At 38.7% G+C, this 14052-nt stretch overlaps 2 protein-coding genes across 7 annotated transcripts in view; one reads left to right on the top strand and one right to left on the bottom strand.

Moving 5' to 3' along the window:
- Nucleotides 1-14052, bottom strand: part of LOC110057686 (uncharacterized) — a 61372-nt gene that overhangs the window by 20330 nt on the left and 26990 nt on the right. The window contains exons 5-6 of one of the 6 annotated variants that reach the window (XM_089292953.1): nucleotides 6511-6520; nucleotides 5942-5966 (exon numbers count right to left, since the gene is read on the bottom strand). The exons of the other annotated variants lie outside the window; for them this stretch is intronic. Of the exons in view, the coding sequence (XP_089149079.1) occupies nucleotides 5942-5966; nucleotides 6511-6520 (35 nt within the window). The remainder of the gene's footprint in view (nucleotides 1-5941; nucleotides 5967-6510; nucleotides 6521-14052) is intronic. 6 annotated transcript variants of the gene reach the window in all.
- Nucleotides 6041-10068, top strand: LOC149110221 (uncharacterized). Its single transcript, XM_089292965.1, has 4 exons — nucleotides 6041-7155; nucleotides 7790-7955; nucleotides 8051-8121; nucleotides 8336-10068. Exons 2-4 carry the CDS (start codon nucleotides 7926-7928, stop codon nucleotides 8736-8738), a joined length of 504 nt encoding a protein of 167 aa, XP_089149091.1. The 5' UTR covers nucleotides 6041-7155; nucleotides 7790-7925; the 3' UTR covers nucleotides 8739-10068.

The following is a 14052-nucleotide window of genomic DNA, read 5'->3' as shown; positions in this document are numbered from 1 at the left end:
CATATAACGATATGTGCGACGTGATTCCGTCACAGATCGGTGCATTTACGTCAAGATTTTGTGACAGCACTGACGTAGAGTCGTATTCTTCAATAGACATTCCAAACATGCTCGGAACAAGCACTATTAGACTAATATTTACCACTGCACTGGATTATATCACAAGCCATTGCAAAAAAAGAAAACATGGTTACTTGATAAGTAGATGAGCTAGCTGAATGAAACCTCAACCAGCTGCTTCAGGCCCTTAATTCGGTAAAACGGGCTACCCAGAGGTTTCCAGAGTGTTATGGGATTTGAAAAATGATGACGTCATATTACAGAGATGTATATGCAAATAACAATATTAACTTTATCTGTTGCTAGTGTCGTGTACGTGTAAGTTCCCTTTTTTAGAGCGTACGTCCGATTTCTAGTCTAATCTGGTTTACAAGGATAAAAATGGAAACATAGCTAACTTTTTGACGTAACCAGTTAAGTTGAAGAAAATAGCTGGCAATTGCAAGTATAGATCGCAATCGGCGAAGTGCTTCTCCTACGAGTAAGATCTCTGGTGGAAAGAATACAGTTTTAGGTTTTGTTTTTCACCATCCTTAGTTCATAGTTATGTCATTAACGAATCGGCCCATCTACCAGAAATATGAAACTCACTTGCGCAAAAAAAAAAAAAAAAAGCGAAAAACTTTAAAAACACGAACGCCAGCTATTCGATCTCCTAGACGCTCTTTGGGCTCGTCACGCGTTCGTCTGTGTTGAGGGCTTACCCGGTCCTAACCTAAACTAAACTTGCTCCCCTACCAGTTCCTTGTTCTGGTACTCGCGGCCTTCGGCGTCGCCTCGCGAGAAATTGTTTTATACTGATTTAAAAATAGTCTGAAGATATTTTATGTCTTATGCCTAAAACTAGAAAACAATGCTAACACTGTAGGCTTCCCACAAGTCGACATAATGAATTTCAGGGTAGACTAGTATGTTAGGCCACGAAGTGGAATAGAATATGTTAGGCCGCGAGGCGGGATAGAACATATTAGGCCGCCCTTTTCAAGGTCGCGAAGCGCCCGAGCGAGCGACGAAGTCGCGAGAGGTCTTCGTCCGGCGGGTACTGAATAAACAAGACGAAGGACTTTTGCATTAAGTCTACTGACACTGAAGTAATGTTACTATTATGTTCAAAGGTTTTCTTTCTCGCAAAAAGAGTAGCCTTTCCGAAAAAAATTCGCTTATTCAATTCATCTGATGTTTTTTTCTGCCGTATCCATTACAGGAAAATAATGGCATTAGCACAGACATGAAATAAAGCGTATATCCCTGAGAAGAGCAGTCGAGCAAAAACCGTCAAACAAACCTTTCCTGGTAGGTGTAAAACAAGTTATATTATGTACATAATCACCTTTAAGTCGCTTAGGGGATTCCCCGTAACGTGATCTTATAGCGGAATCTGACCTCACTCATCCGTCTACATTAAAGAAAGTGTCATCCCACTCAAGTAAATAAGAACATGACGCGGATTGACAGTTACGTCTTTGTTTAAGGTCAGGTCAGAATTCATTTGAAAGGGAGCACGACGTATGTTGAAAAATCAAATATTAAACAGCCGTGAGGGCCAAATACCACTCATTTGACTTATTCTTTCTTTTGCTTTTGTTTTCATTTTCTGTTGCGCCACTCGTTTTATTCATTTTTATTCAGTTATTTGACGACGACGACGACACTTCCTCACTAATATCTCGTTGTCGCTGATAATGACTTCACTCAGTAAGGGTATTTTTTTATTATTTTTTTTTATTTTTTATGGGCTTTTCCTTTTTCCGTCGTTTGATTCCAGAAGAAGAAACGTCCCCGGCACGATGCAATGAAGTTGCGGCAACATCACGAGAATTACTATATAACCTTGACGTATGCATTTATTCGTACTGTTTCGTCCCTGCATCAAGTCAGATTGGTAGATGAAAAATATTTATATGCCATCAAGCTACCTGGGTATTGCTTTCTGGAGAGAATAAGTGAGCCATTGTTTGCTCGTCTCTAACAGGTTAGTTACGGGGAATCTTCTTTTCACTAAGAATATTTCGTCATGTGACAAAAGTAACAAAGTTTTTATTTAACTATTGATTTCTATTTACACTTCTTTGTCGTTTGCATTCAAGAAAGTCTGTTGAAACAGCTGTGATACATGCTGCTTGCTGAGAGAGGTTCAAAAACTCAGTACACACGAAAAAACTGAAAAACTGCATCACTCCACGAACTCCTCTCCATGCATGCCGCCATGCATGCTTAAACGAACAAAGATGCGTCAAGGGTCAAGGGCGACATGATTGGGAAATATACCGAAGTAAATCGTGCTGACACGAACACACGTATTTCCCCTCGTGCTCTTTTTATTTTTTTTATTCATTTATTTTATTTAGAATTTTTTTTTCTCTCTCTCTTACGTTTTGCCTCCGTACTGGCTTGCATTCTGACTGTCTGGTGCATGTGATGATTTAAACCCGTACAACATTGCCTATGCGACTACGGTCAAAATGAGTACTGGCCACGGTCTGTTTATATTAAAGACTGATAACCGAATAGTCCGAGTGATAAGCATAACACAGAGAGGCTCACTTAAATGTCAAACCAGTGCGATGTATCAAGATGTTGCGCTTGAATACTAAGAGTATAGTAGAATTTCTTGATTGCTGTTGACTAGCGAAAAACAGGTTCTTTCACCGGCAAATGAAATTACGTCTCGGAAGCTCTTAGTTGCGGTTCTAAGCAAGAAAAAATAAGGGACAGAGAGGGAGGTTCCCAGTCCAGGCATTGGGATATGTCAATTCCGTTAAAGTTATTTCAGGGATTGACGAAAACAGCGGGAGTGCATTTCCTTTTACGTCCGCATGATACAATTCTTTAGGTAATCATGCAGGCAATTTAGGAACGGCGGTCCACGCGGAAATACGGTTTGTCGATAGAAGCGCCTTTTACGGGTACATCAGAGAGAGTTGGTATTTCTGGATGGATAAATCAAAGTGGGAGATATATTTTCACAACTCCTTGGGAATAAAATGGCACGTGCAGATGGGCGGAAATGCAGTTCTGAGTGGTCAACAAAAGCAACAAAACGTTCCGGCGGGAAATGTAATAAATTCTTTGCTGTTATGGACTATGCACTGGCACTGTGGCTTTTTCAAATGGAGTTTACAAACCGATGGACTTCGACATTGATATAGGCAATGACAATGAGATTTTCTCCTCACACTGAAGAGAGAAAGCTAACTTACGGTGCAGAAAACTTGACATGAACATGATCAAAGAAAGATGACACCTCCTTGTTTCCTCTGTTGGAAAAGCAGTGTGAAGAAGTCCCCTTCGCTCAGTTCTGTGTGTTTTGGTTGCTGGTTGAAAATCATTTTTTGTCGCTTGCATGGGAGTTAATTTGTCGTTGAATTGAAAATTGTTTCTGACGCTGATCACTACTGCTCTCTGAGTTGTTCTGTTTCTCTATGAATTCAAATTAAATTATTTCTGCCCGGGTTTCAGTCGCTGATCGCTTCGCTCCGACCTACAGGAGTTATTTGGTACCGGTATTCACAACTAGTTCTGTTGCTACATTCCCATGATCGCCATGCTTCTAGTTGTTTAGTCGCTGTGCTGGCATTCAAAATTATTTCTCTCGCTGAGCGCTACTCTCTAAGGTATTTGTTGTTGGATTTAAAATTATTTGTGTCACTGGTCATCCCAATTCGAGCCGTTTTGTTGTTGGATTCCAAGTTATTTCTGTCGCTGGTCGCTTCGCTGCGAGCTATTTTGTCACTGTATCGCTATTCAACATTATCTCTGTCCGGCGCTGATCACTTCGCTCCGTGCTGTTGTCAGTTTTGCTGAGCCTTATTTAATTGTCTAAGCTAATCGCTACACTCCGAGTTGTTTTATCCGCGCTGTTAAGGTTCAAATAAACTTCTGTTGCATGGTTGGAAATTGCTTTGCTGCGCACCATAGTATGCAAATTGATTTCTGTCGCTAATTGCTAGACTTCGAGTTGTTTTGATTCCTGGATTCAAAATATTTTAGCTACCCTGTCGCTGGGTTGAGAGCAATTTCGTCGCTGGGTTCAAAAATAGTTTTGCCGTAGGAACCAAAATAATTTTCTTCGGTGGGCTAAGATTTCTTTCGTCGATGGGTGTAGAGGTATCGCGATCGCTACAGATTAGACCAGTATTTAGCTCTTATTAACCGAGCAGGAGGTCTGTATGGGAGAATTTTGACCGAGGTCATGAGTACAGACCGAACGCAGTGAGGTCTGTACACACGACCGAGGTCAAGATTCTCCCATACAGACGGACTTAGCTCGGTTAATAAGATGTTTAATATATGGCAAAGAAGAAAACTTTAATTCGTTTGATGTAACTGGTTTGCTGACATTTTGCTTGTGAACGGCGATGAGCTTAACTTAAACCTGCCCAAATTTGCTCGTCCTCTTTCCTTTTTTTATTGTCATCAGGCTTTTTGGCACTTTCATAAATGTTTGAGAAGAAAATAAAAGAAAATGGTGAACATTTTTGTATTTTAGTTTGCTACTTTTTCAACGCAAAATGAAACCGGTCTATAGATGCCGGTGTCACAGTGATTTGGGTATCCCTGAGTTTTGGGTACCCCCGTACCCAAATCCCTAGTGTTTTGGGGATACCCAAAACACTGAAAGCTTAAAACTGGGGCAAGTGAAATCATCCACAAGTCTGCTCAAAACCCAATTATCTTCTTACTAAGCTTTGTCTCAACAAATTAAAGCGTTATTTTACTTGATATAAAGACAATACGTCGCAGAAAATAGTCGCAATTTAGAACAGACTGTCTGATCCGAGTCCGCAGTATAACGACATACAAAACCGAATTCGCGCGCCAAAGTGCCTTGTACGAACATGCGCTTGGTGCCTATCGATAACCCTTGAAATGCCGTTATTTTAAACACGAAAGGCACATTCTAAACCTCGTATAGTTCGGCAATTAAATTTAATCAATATGCGAACGAACACACTGAGATACGGCCGTCACGCAATATGCACACTAGTCTCAAGCTGTGACTGACCTCTGTGTATGCTGCCTGTCTGAAATAAATTTTGTCTTAGACTTGTTTATTTATCGCTCTTTCCTTGACCATCCCTCCCATTAGATTTTGCCGGCGAACAGTTCTCTATGCCATTTAACGAGGTTTTTTTCCTTTGTTTTGGGAAGAAATCCAAAATAAGTGTAAATAAAGTGGACAAGGCTTAAATCTTTGGACAGGGGAAACAAGTAAAAGTAGGATACCCAAATCCCTAGTGATTTGGGTATCCCCTTCTGAAGTGTTGGCTTGCAATCAGTTCTTTAATTCAGGGTAGCCAAATCGACCGAAGATAGAAAGGCAAAGCAAACTTGCAAAGTCGAAAGTCAATCAAGAGAGAAAAGGACTAGAAATGCTAAATTGTAAGGGATACCCAAATCCCTAGTGATATGGGTATCCCCTTCTGGAGTGTTTGTTTGTCCTCGTTCCTTTAATTCAGGGTAGCCAAATGAACCGAAGATTAAAAGGAAAAGAAAACTTACAAAGACGAAATTCATTTAAGGGAGAAAAAGACTAAAAACGCTAAATTGTAAGGGATACCCAAATCCCTAGTGATATGGGTATCCCTTCCTAGAGTGTTTGTTTGTTATCGTTTCTTTAATTTAGGTAGCCAAATCCACCGAAGATTAAAAAGGCAAAGCAAACTTTCAAAGACAAAAGGCGTAGAAGGGGGCGGAAAAGAAAAAAGAAATGCGAAAAATTAAGGGATACCCAAATCCCTAGTGATATGGGTATCCCCTCCCAGTGTGTTTATTTGCTATTGTTTCTTTAATTCAGGGTAGCCAAATGAACCGAAGACGAAGAGGAAAACAAAACTTACAAAGACGAAATTCATTCAAGGGAGGAAAGAACTATAAATGCCTAAATGTAGGGGATACCCAAATCTCTAGTGATATGGGTATCCCCGTCCAATATGACTAGGTGTTATCCTTTCTTTAGTTCGAGTTGAGGGTAGCCAAATCGACCGAATATACCATTCACCATTCAACTCGGAAAGGACTGAGATGGGCTCCTTTTGAAATAAAAGTAACAAAAAGAAATTCATGCCTTAAAGTAGACTGAGAGTGTCCCCGGAGATCTTTAGTAAAATTGTTGATTTTTTGACTGAAGAAAAATTTACGGGATACAAAATATTTAGTCCAAACATTAACGCGATATTTGCATGGTAAAGTATCCAGTTCATCTTGACTGCTGAATGCATAAACGAGCCAGTAAAACATTACAATCAACGATTATGTCAAGATGATCCCTCTAAATAAAATTTGTTACACCTTTTTTAGAAACTTTTCCGGAATGTTCCCTTCGAAGCATTGTGTCGAAAATTACAATAATGTAGGATAGGTTATCGTGTTTGTAAAAGAGATAAGCTGGACCAATATTACTCTATTTATCCTGAATCACGTGCGATATGTCATCGGTTCACGTTACACTTCGCGGTAGCTGTACGCAAAGCTTTGTAATAAAGAAGTTGAAAAAAAAATTGACAGTTAGAACGTCTATTTTTCTGGTCTCGAGTATATGTAATAATGTCATATATATCCGATGGAAAAACTACACAATTTTAAACTGCATCCACTTAAAACGTTCCTCGAGTCTTTATTCTCATTAGTTAGTCGTTAGTTCGTCGAGTCGTTATTGCATTTTTTGTGCACTTCTAGCTATGCCTTTTTTTCCCTCCCAAACAATCTTTTCTACAATTTTTCAAGTTAAAAGGAATAATTTTTACACCAAATTATATAATAGGAAAATGGTCACCATAATCATTTAAGAGAAAACCTGTGCTTATTTTTTTTGTCCAGCTAAGGAAATCTCTTGATTTTGTGTATGTTCACGCGCTCATGTTCGCGCGCTAGTGACGAGAAAATCGTGCGCAGTAGGGATGCGCAATATAAGGAATCCCCTTAACGATGGGATTTGCAATAAAAGGAATCCCCTTAACGAACTCTTCGCGGCGTTTTGTTGTCAAGTGTATGCGAAAGTGGCTGTTGTTTATGGTAAATTGTTTTTACCATCCTTGTTTTTTGGAACAGATGGTCCAGAGCGTATGTGGAAATTGTGAATCTCCATTCAGCAAGGTAAGTAATCCTAAAATGCAATGAAAATGGGGAAAGTATCCTTACTCTCCTTTATCCGTAATAGAAGCCGACCATCTCGACTTGGCCTCGAGAAGGGCGACATACATTATAACGATGAAGAAGCGATATTTCGTGCTTCTCTTAATCAAATCTGTATGTATGTTAGCGGCCACAAGGGAAACGCGTAATCTGATTGGCTTATGACAGCGGCCGTCTAACAATCGATACAAACATGAAAGGGAAAATGGGGTTTGAACTTTGTATTTTCTTGCAGTTTGCACATCAAAATATTGATTTGCTTTATAGATTGGTCAATGAGTTATGCTAAAAGAACTAAACGGTTCTCCCTCGTGTCCTATCGACTTTGATTAGACAGATGCCATGGAATATGGTGTGACTGACGAATCATGAAACTTTTGCATTCCTTTCAGATAAGCCAGTCAAAGCTGAGGAGCCTAATAATACGTAACGTTCTAAAATGTGATGAGATCATTGATCGTTGCCAGTAGGGAAAAAAATTACCCATTACACAAAATAATAGGAAATTTCTCATTTCGCACACTTTACGCGTTCTGATCAGTTTAGATTTATTTTAAAGATAACAATATTTTTTTTTTTCATTGTATTACTTCAGCAACCAAAACACTCAAATTAAAGAAAAGGTGGGTCCTGACTCACGTAATACAGTGGAAAAAAATCAGACGGTGCTGAAGGAATCTGTCAGTCCGTTGGTAAAGAACGAAGAAGAAAAAGAAAAAGAAGAAGAAGGAATGAAGTTGCGACGCAGATCCAAGATTAAGGTCAGTGTTCTTTTCTTTCCACCTGTCAGTTTTTTGTACTTCGTCTATTCAGTAGTTTAATTTACTGTCAATTTTTGTTATATTGGTTTTAAGAGAGAAAATACAAGTCGTCGGAATGGTTAATGGCACACCATCTAAAACCGAAGCATGCGCAGCAAAAACTAGGGTAAGCTAATATCATGGTGAACTGTGCACCAGCACTAGCAGTAGCACAAGCAATCTATCTATTTATCCATCCATCCACCCTTCCGTCCGTCCGTCCGTCTGTCTGTCTGTCTGTCTGTCTGTCTGTCTGGCTAGCTGTCTGTCTAACCCAGTAAACGGTATTTCGACGTGCAAGGGCCTTACTATACTTTTCTTAACTTTTTCTTCGAAAACAGTGAATCGGAAGATGAAGCAGCAGCGCAGAAGGAAGCCAAGGAAATGATCGACGAGGTAGAAAAACAGGGCGTGCTTAAAACGATCCTCAAGACAGCTTGTGAAATAAGCGAAGAAGCGCTCGCAGACCTCGGTCGAGGCGGTAAAAGAGGCTATTTAGCTTTCCGTGAGCTTACCGCAGAAAAAGAAGGCGACAATCAAGACGTTGCAAGCTTTCGACAAAGCTTAAACGCACGATTGCAAGCCTCAGAAACCTTGTCAAGTGCCTTGGAAGAACAATTAGCTCGTCGCTTCCCGAAGCACTTGAGATGGGACAGTGAGACAGTTGCTAGCCCAACGGTGAAAATGATCGCCCACCGTATGACATACGTAACCGGTGAAATACTGCGTCGGTTCAAAAAGTGATTATTTTTCTCCTTCTTGTGAACTCAATTTTGACTATGGGTTTGCCGAGACTCCAATCTGGTAGTGCGTACACAACTGTCTCTATACTGCAGAGGACACAAAGATTCCATAATATCATTAGTAAAAACGGTTGAAAAAATTACCGTATTCAGGCAATATTATGAGGTAAAACTAGAAATTTCCTATCCTTACCCATAACATGTCACTGGAAATATGGGTATGATCGGTCGACTAAGGATACCATAATAATAATAATAATAATAATAATAATAATAATAATTATACATTTGCATAGCGCTAATACTATGAAATATTCAAAAGCTCTTTACATATAAAAACAAGCTCACAAACTAAAACAAAGATCTATAAAAAGGATAAAATGTGCTAGAAATACAACAATGTAAAACGGCTCATGCAACAAAAATTATAAACAGTCGTAGGCGATTTTAAAAAGATATGTTTTCAATCGTTTTTAAAAATGTCCAAAGACGAGCTTGATCGTATGGCCAAGGGCATTCGACCATTTCATTTTTCATCAGGGCATACGACATGTCATTTCTTGCACTTGCCATAACATTATAAAGCCTAGTTTCAACATTGCCTACTGGATTATATATTCTTTGTTTTGTTATTATAGTCAACCTAACAGCTGGTTATTTCCCTTTACGCCTATTATATTCTCGTAGGGCGCGTCTATAAAACAAAATAATTATATTAAATGGAGTGTGTAATAAACTGCTGATTTCAAAGGTGTATTCTCGTTTGGAATGTTCTCGGTACACAGCGATGTATTGGACGTGGATACCAGTATCACTACAGATTTACATATACCAAATATTCAGCTCTCCCTTACATTTTAACATTTCCAATCATTTCCTCGTTGAATGGTGAAGTCTTTGTAAATTTTCTTTGCCTGTTTATCTTCGGTCGATTTGGCTACCCTGAATTCAAAAAACGATAACAAACAAACATATTGTAAGGGGATACCCAAATCACTAGGGATTTGGGTATCCCTTACTTTTTAGCATTTCTAGTCCTTTCCTTACTGGAATGACCTTTGTCTTTGTGAGTTTACTTTGCCTTTTAATGCTCGGTTCATTTGGCTATACCATGGATTAAAGAAACGATAGCAAACAAACACTCTGTAAGGGAATGCATATATCACTAGGGATTTGGGTATCCCTTACAGTTTAGCATTTCGATCTAGTCCTTTCGTCGCTGGAATGACTTTCGTCTTTGTAAGTTTTCTTTTCCTTTTAATCGTCGGTGGATTTGCCTACCGTGAATTAAAAGAAAAAAAGAAAAAAAAAAAAGAACAAACAAACAAACATTCGAGAAGGGGATACCCATATTACTAGGGATTTGGGTATCCCTTACGTTTTCGCATTTCTAGTCCTTTCCTCATTGGAATGACTTTCGTCTTTGCAAGTTTGCTTTGCTTTTTTATCTTCGGTCGATTTGGCTACCCTGAATTAAAGAAACAATAACAAATAAACATATTGGAAGGGGATACCCATATCACTAGGGATTTGGGTATCCCTTACGTTTTAGCATTTCTAGTCCTTTTCACATTGGAATGACTTTCGTCTTTGCAAGTTTGCTTTGCTTTTTTATCTTCGGTCGATTTGGCTGCCCTGAATTAAAGAAACAATATCAAATAAACATTTTGGAAGGGGATACCCATATCACTAGGGATTTGGGTATCCCTTGCGTTTTAGCATTTCTAGTCCTTTCCACATTGGAATGACTTTCGTCTTTGCAAGTTTGCTTTGCTCTTTTATCTTCGGTTGATTTGGCTGCCCTGAATTAAAGAAACAATAACAAATAAACATATTGGAAGGGGATACCCATTTCACTAGGGATTTGGGTATCCCTTACGTTTTAGCATTTCTAGTCGTTTCTCCCCTTGAACGCCTTTCTCTTTGAAGATTTGTTTTGCCTTTTTAATCTTCGGTCGATTTGGCTGCCTAGAAAGGGATACCCATATCACTAGGGATTTGGGTATCCCTTACATTTCAGCATTTTGATCTAGTCCTTTCCTCATTAGAATTAATTTCGTCTTTGTAAGTTTGCTTTGCCTTTTAGATTTGGCTACCCTAAATTAAAGAAACAATAAGAAGCAGGCACATTGCAAAGGCAAGTAATAGGAGAGATAATCAAGGAAAGAGCGATAAATAAACAAGTCTGAGACAAGGTTTATTTCAGACAGGCAACATACACAGCGGTCAGTCACAGCTTGAGACCCGCATGTTGCGTGACGGCCGTATCTCAGTGTGCCCGCTCGCATATTGATTTTATTCAATGGCCGAACTATCCGAGGTTTAGAATGCGCCTTTCTTGTTTAAAATGACGTGCATTTCAAGGGTTATCGATAGGCACTAAGCGCATGTTCATACAAGGAGCTTTGGCGCGTGAATACGGTTTTGTATGTCGTTATAAATGCTGACTAGGATCAGACAGTCTGTTATAAATTGCGACTATTTTCAGCGACGTTATGTGTTTATATCAAGATTAAGAAAGCTTTTATTTATTGAGACAAAGCTTCGTAAGAATACAAATGGTTTTTGAGCAAAATTATGGATGATTTCACTTGCCCCAGTCTGTGGTATTTAACGCTTTCAATGTTTTGGGTATCCCTACTGGGGATACCCAAAACACTAAGGATTTGGGTACGGGGGTACCCAAAACACAGGGATACCCAAATCACTGTGACACCGGTCTAGATGGGAAGATCTAGACCGCGGTCAATATCGATTTCAGCCAATCAAATTCGTGAATTCGGTAGTTCCCAGTCTTTGTGAGACACAGTCATACAATAATTCATGTTACAGATGTCGAACAATACGATACTTCTCTGCATGTTGTTATACAAATGGAAGCAAATAAATTCTTTCTTGTTATCATCGCTGTTTTCTTTGACCCAGCGTTTCTATTCCAAAGAGGTTGTGGTTCTTTAGGCGCTTTTACTGACAAAACGTATTTCCAAGCAGACCGCCCTTTCTGTTTCGAAATTTCCTGATCAACGGATGAAAGGTATCATGCGGAAGTTCTGGGAAATAGACTTCTGTTTCCGTCTAAAACTAAAAATAACTTTAGTGGAATCGACAACGCCCTCAATGTCCCCCTCTGTCCCCTCGTTTTCTCTTGACTAAATGAACACACGATTGTTTCGTTTTAGTCATTATACCTATGTGTCAGTATGTGTTTAGGCGTTTTTGCTGCCTCCTATGTTAAGTTCGGCGATCGCCTTGACGAACGCTTAGCTTGTCCAATCTGCAAAAATGTTTTCAACCAGACATAGCACTGACTTCCTGCGGACACAGGTTTTGTAAAAATTGTTTGATCCTCTACTCAGTAGTTGATTATAAAAATATATCTTTTATAGTCATAATTAATCAGTACATCCTAAATGTTTCTACCAGACATTCTATCTCCCTTTTTTTTGTTTTTGTTTTTGTTTTTGTTTGTTTGTTTGTTTTTCTTTCTGTCTTTCTGATAGACTCAAACCTGATCGAGTCAGTGTTAAAATGACGTTTCTACTTAGAAATACATGTATGATGTCAGTCCGTGAATGCAACCCTGCGATCCGTAATACAGGAGTTGCATGCAGTGTTTACGAGTCTTTTGCGAGCTAGCCGGTTGGTTTCCGCAAATTGAAAAATAATTAAATATGTCTTGAAACGACAAGCAAGTGGGGAATGGGAACACTTGAAACAAGGAATGTATCTGTGTGCTAGATGCAATGAGGAAAAAAGATTTTTTTACTACAAATGAGAAGAACAGTGTATGGTGAAAGAGAGTGTCCAAACTTAAGATTAAGTCTGACGTTCTTATACTGCTAGACCAACACGCTTGAGGTACCCATTAGACGGAGAGACAATTGCGCCATCATGTTGATAAAGAAAAGCACTTGATCTGAAATGTTCCTGTCGATATGCAGGGAGAAATTGTGTTTGGAGTGGGGAACTGAGGCATCTGATGAGTACTGCACACAAGTTGTGTAGCACGAAACTAACTAGCAATAAAATGCCAGGTCAAATCTACACTTGATCAGTTCGTCATCTGTTATAATCACGCTCTAGTGTAGTATTGAGCACTCTGAAAACAGATCTGCAAATCAACTCGTTTATATGAAAGATCATACATGTGAACTGCGGAGAAAGATAACTGCGATAATCAATATAATCACGTCTTCGGGTTAATAAGATGTATACATCGTTAAAGGTAACACCTAAACTGTGCGGTGTTGTAAAACAACACCGCAGATAAGAAGTGGTGAAATTGATCCGTCAAACTAAAGCCGTTGGGAAAGTGTTGGAAACGGTTGCGAGCCAGTAGAAATATCATTTACTTAGATCGATCACTAGCTGTTAAGAGACATAGGACTTTACGAGAAAGTATATCTGTGTTGCGCCAGAAAGCATTTTGGCAAATTCGACAGTCACAAATTTTGGAACCAATTTGACAAATCCGTGTGCCAGCTGTTTGACCATACATGTATTTGGGCTTTCTTTTAATGCTGTATAAACTTAAAAGATATTTCATTTCTATTCCGACTCTAATACGCAAAAGTTAAAGCTTAGTAGAGCTCAGAACAACTTATGATGAAAAGTTCTGTTTTATTGATGAAGATAACAAGAAAACAAATACAAAAGCAGAAAAAGAACTATACATCCGACACATTATGCAAAGTAAAATGTATCAAAGCATCAGTCCAAAAAAAAACAAAAAAAACCGCAAAACATGGAAAAAAAAACAACTAAATGAGGTATTTAAAGCTATAAATATATAGTGTAGCAATAAACGATAAGTAGGGAGTAATACAGCAGTATATTATTTGAGAAGCAGTCCATAATTATTTTTTTTACGATATACATTAGTTAGCTTAGTCAAACAGAAGATGATGGGTATGAGAGCTAACCCAAGGTAATCCCTCTGACCCAGGTCTCCCGCGGTAAATAGTTAATACACACGTTGTGTGGATGTTGTCGTGGCGGATCAAAATGCGCGTCGAGCCGTTTGAGTTGCCGACGTGAACAAAATTTAAAATTTAATTAAAGGGGTATACTGTACTTGAAAATGCAATTATTAGTAAGTTTTTATCTGTATAAACTATTTTTTTGTGTAAAGAAAAGGTAATTTATTAGAAGGAAGTAATAATTCCTGCTAATATCGAATTGAATCTAAAGTAGCTTTTAAGTATAACTATTGCGTTATTAAACATGGTATTTCTTAAAGAGAAAGAGAGTGAAATAGTAATATCAATAACGATTATGAAAAAAGCATAGCTTATGTTGCTGTTTCGATGATTAAT

This window comes from Orbicella faveolata, unplaced genomic scaffold, assembly GCF_042242905.1.
Source record: "Orbicella faveolata isolate gen_17 unplaced genomic scaffold, um_ofav_v1 contig_24, whole genome shotgun sequence".
Taxonomy (NCBI): domain Eukaryota; kingdom Metazoa; phylum Cnidaria; class Anthozoa; order Scleractinia; family Merulinidae; genus Orbicella; species Orbicella faveolata.
This window is presented reverse-complemented; position numbering and strand designations above follow the sequence as displayed.

What these genes read in the sequence shown, in the direction of transcription:
- LOC149110221 (XM_089292965.1), top strand. Translation starts at nt 7,926, where the DNA reads ATGAAGTTGCGACGCAGATCCAAGATTAAG. An exon ending in GACGCAGATCCAAGATTAAG is followed by an intron (nt 7,956 to 8,050) that starts GTCAGTGTTCTT and finishes TGGTTTTAAGAG; the next exon opens with AGAAAATACAAGTCGTCGGA. An exon ending in CATGCGCAGCAAAAACTAGG is followed by an intron (nt 8,122 to 8,335) that starts GTAAGCTAATAT and finishes CTTCGAAAACAG; the next exon opens with TGAATCGGAAGATGAAGCAG.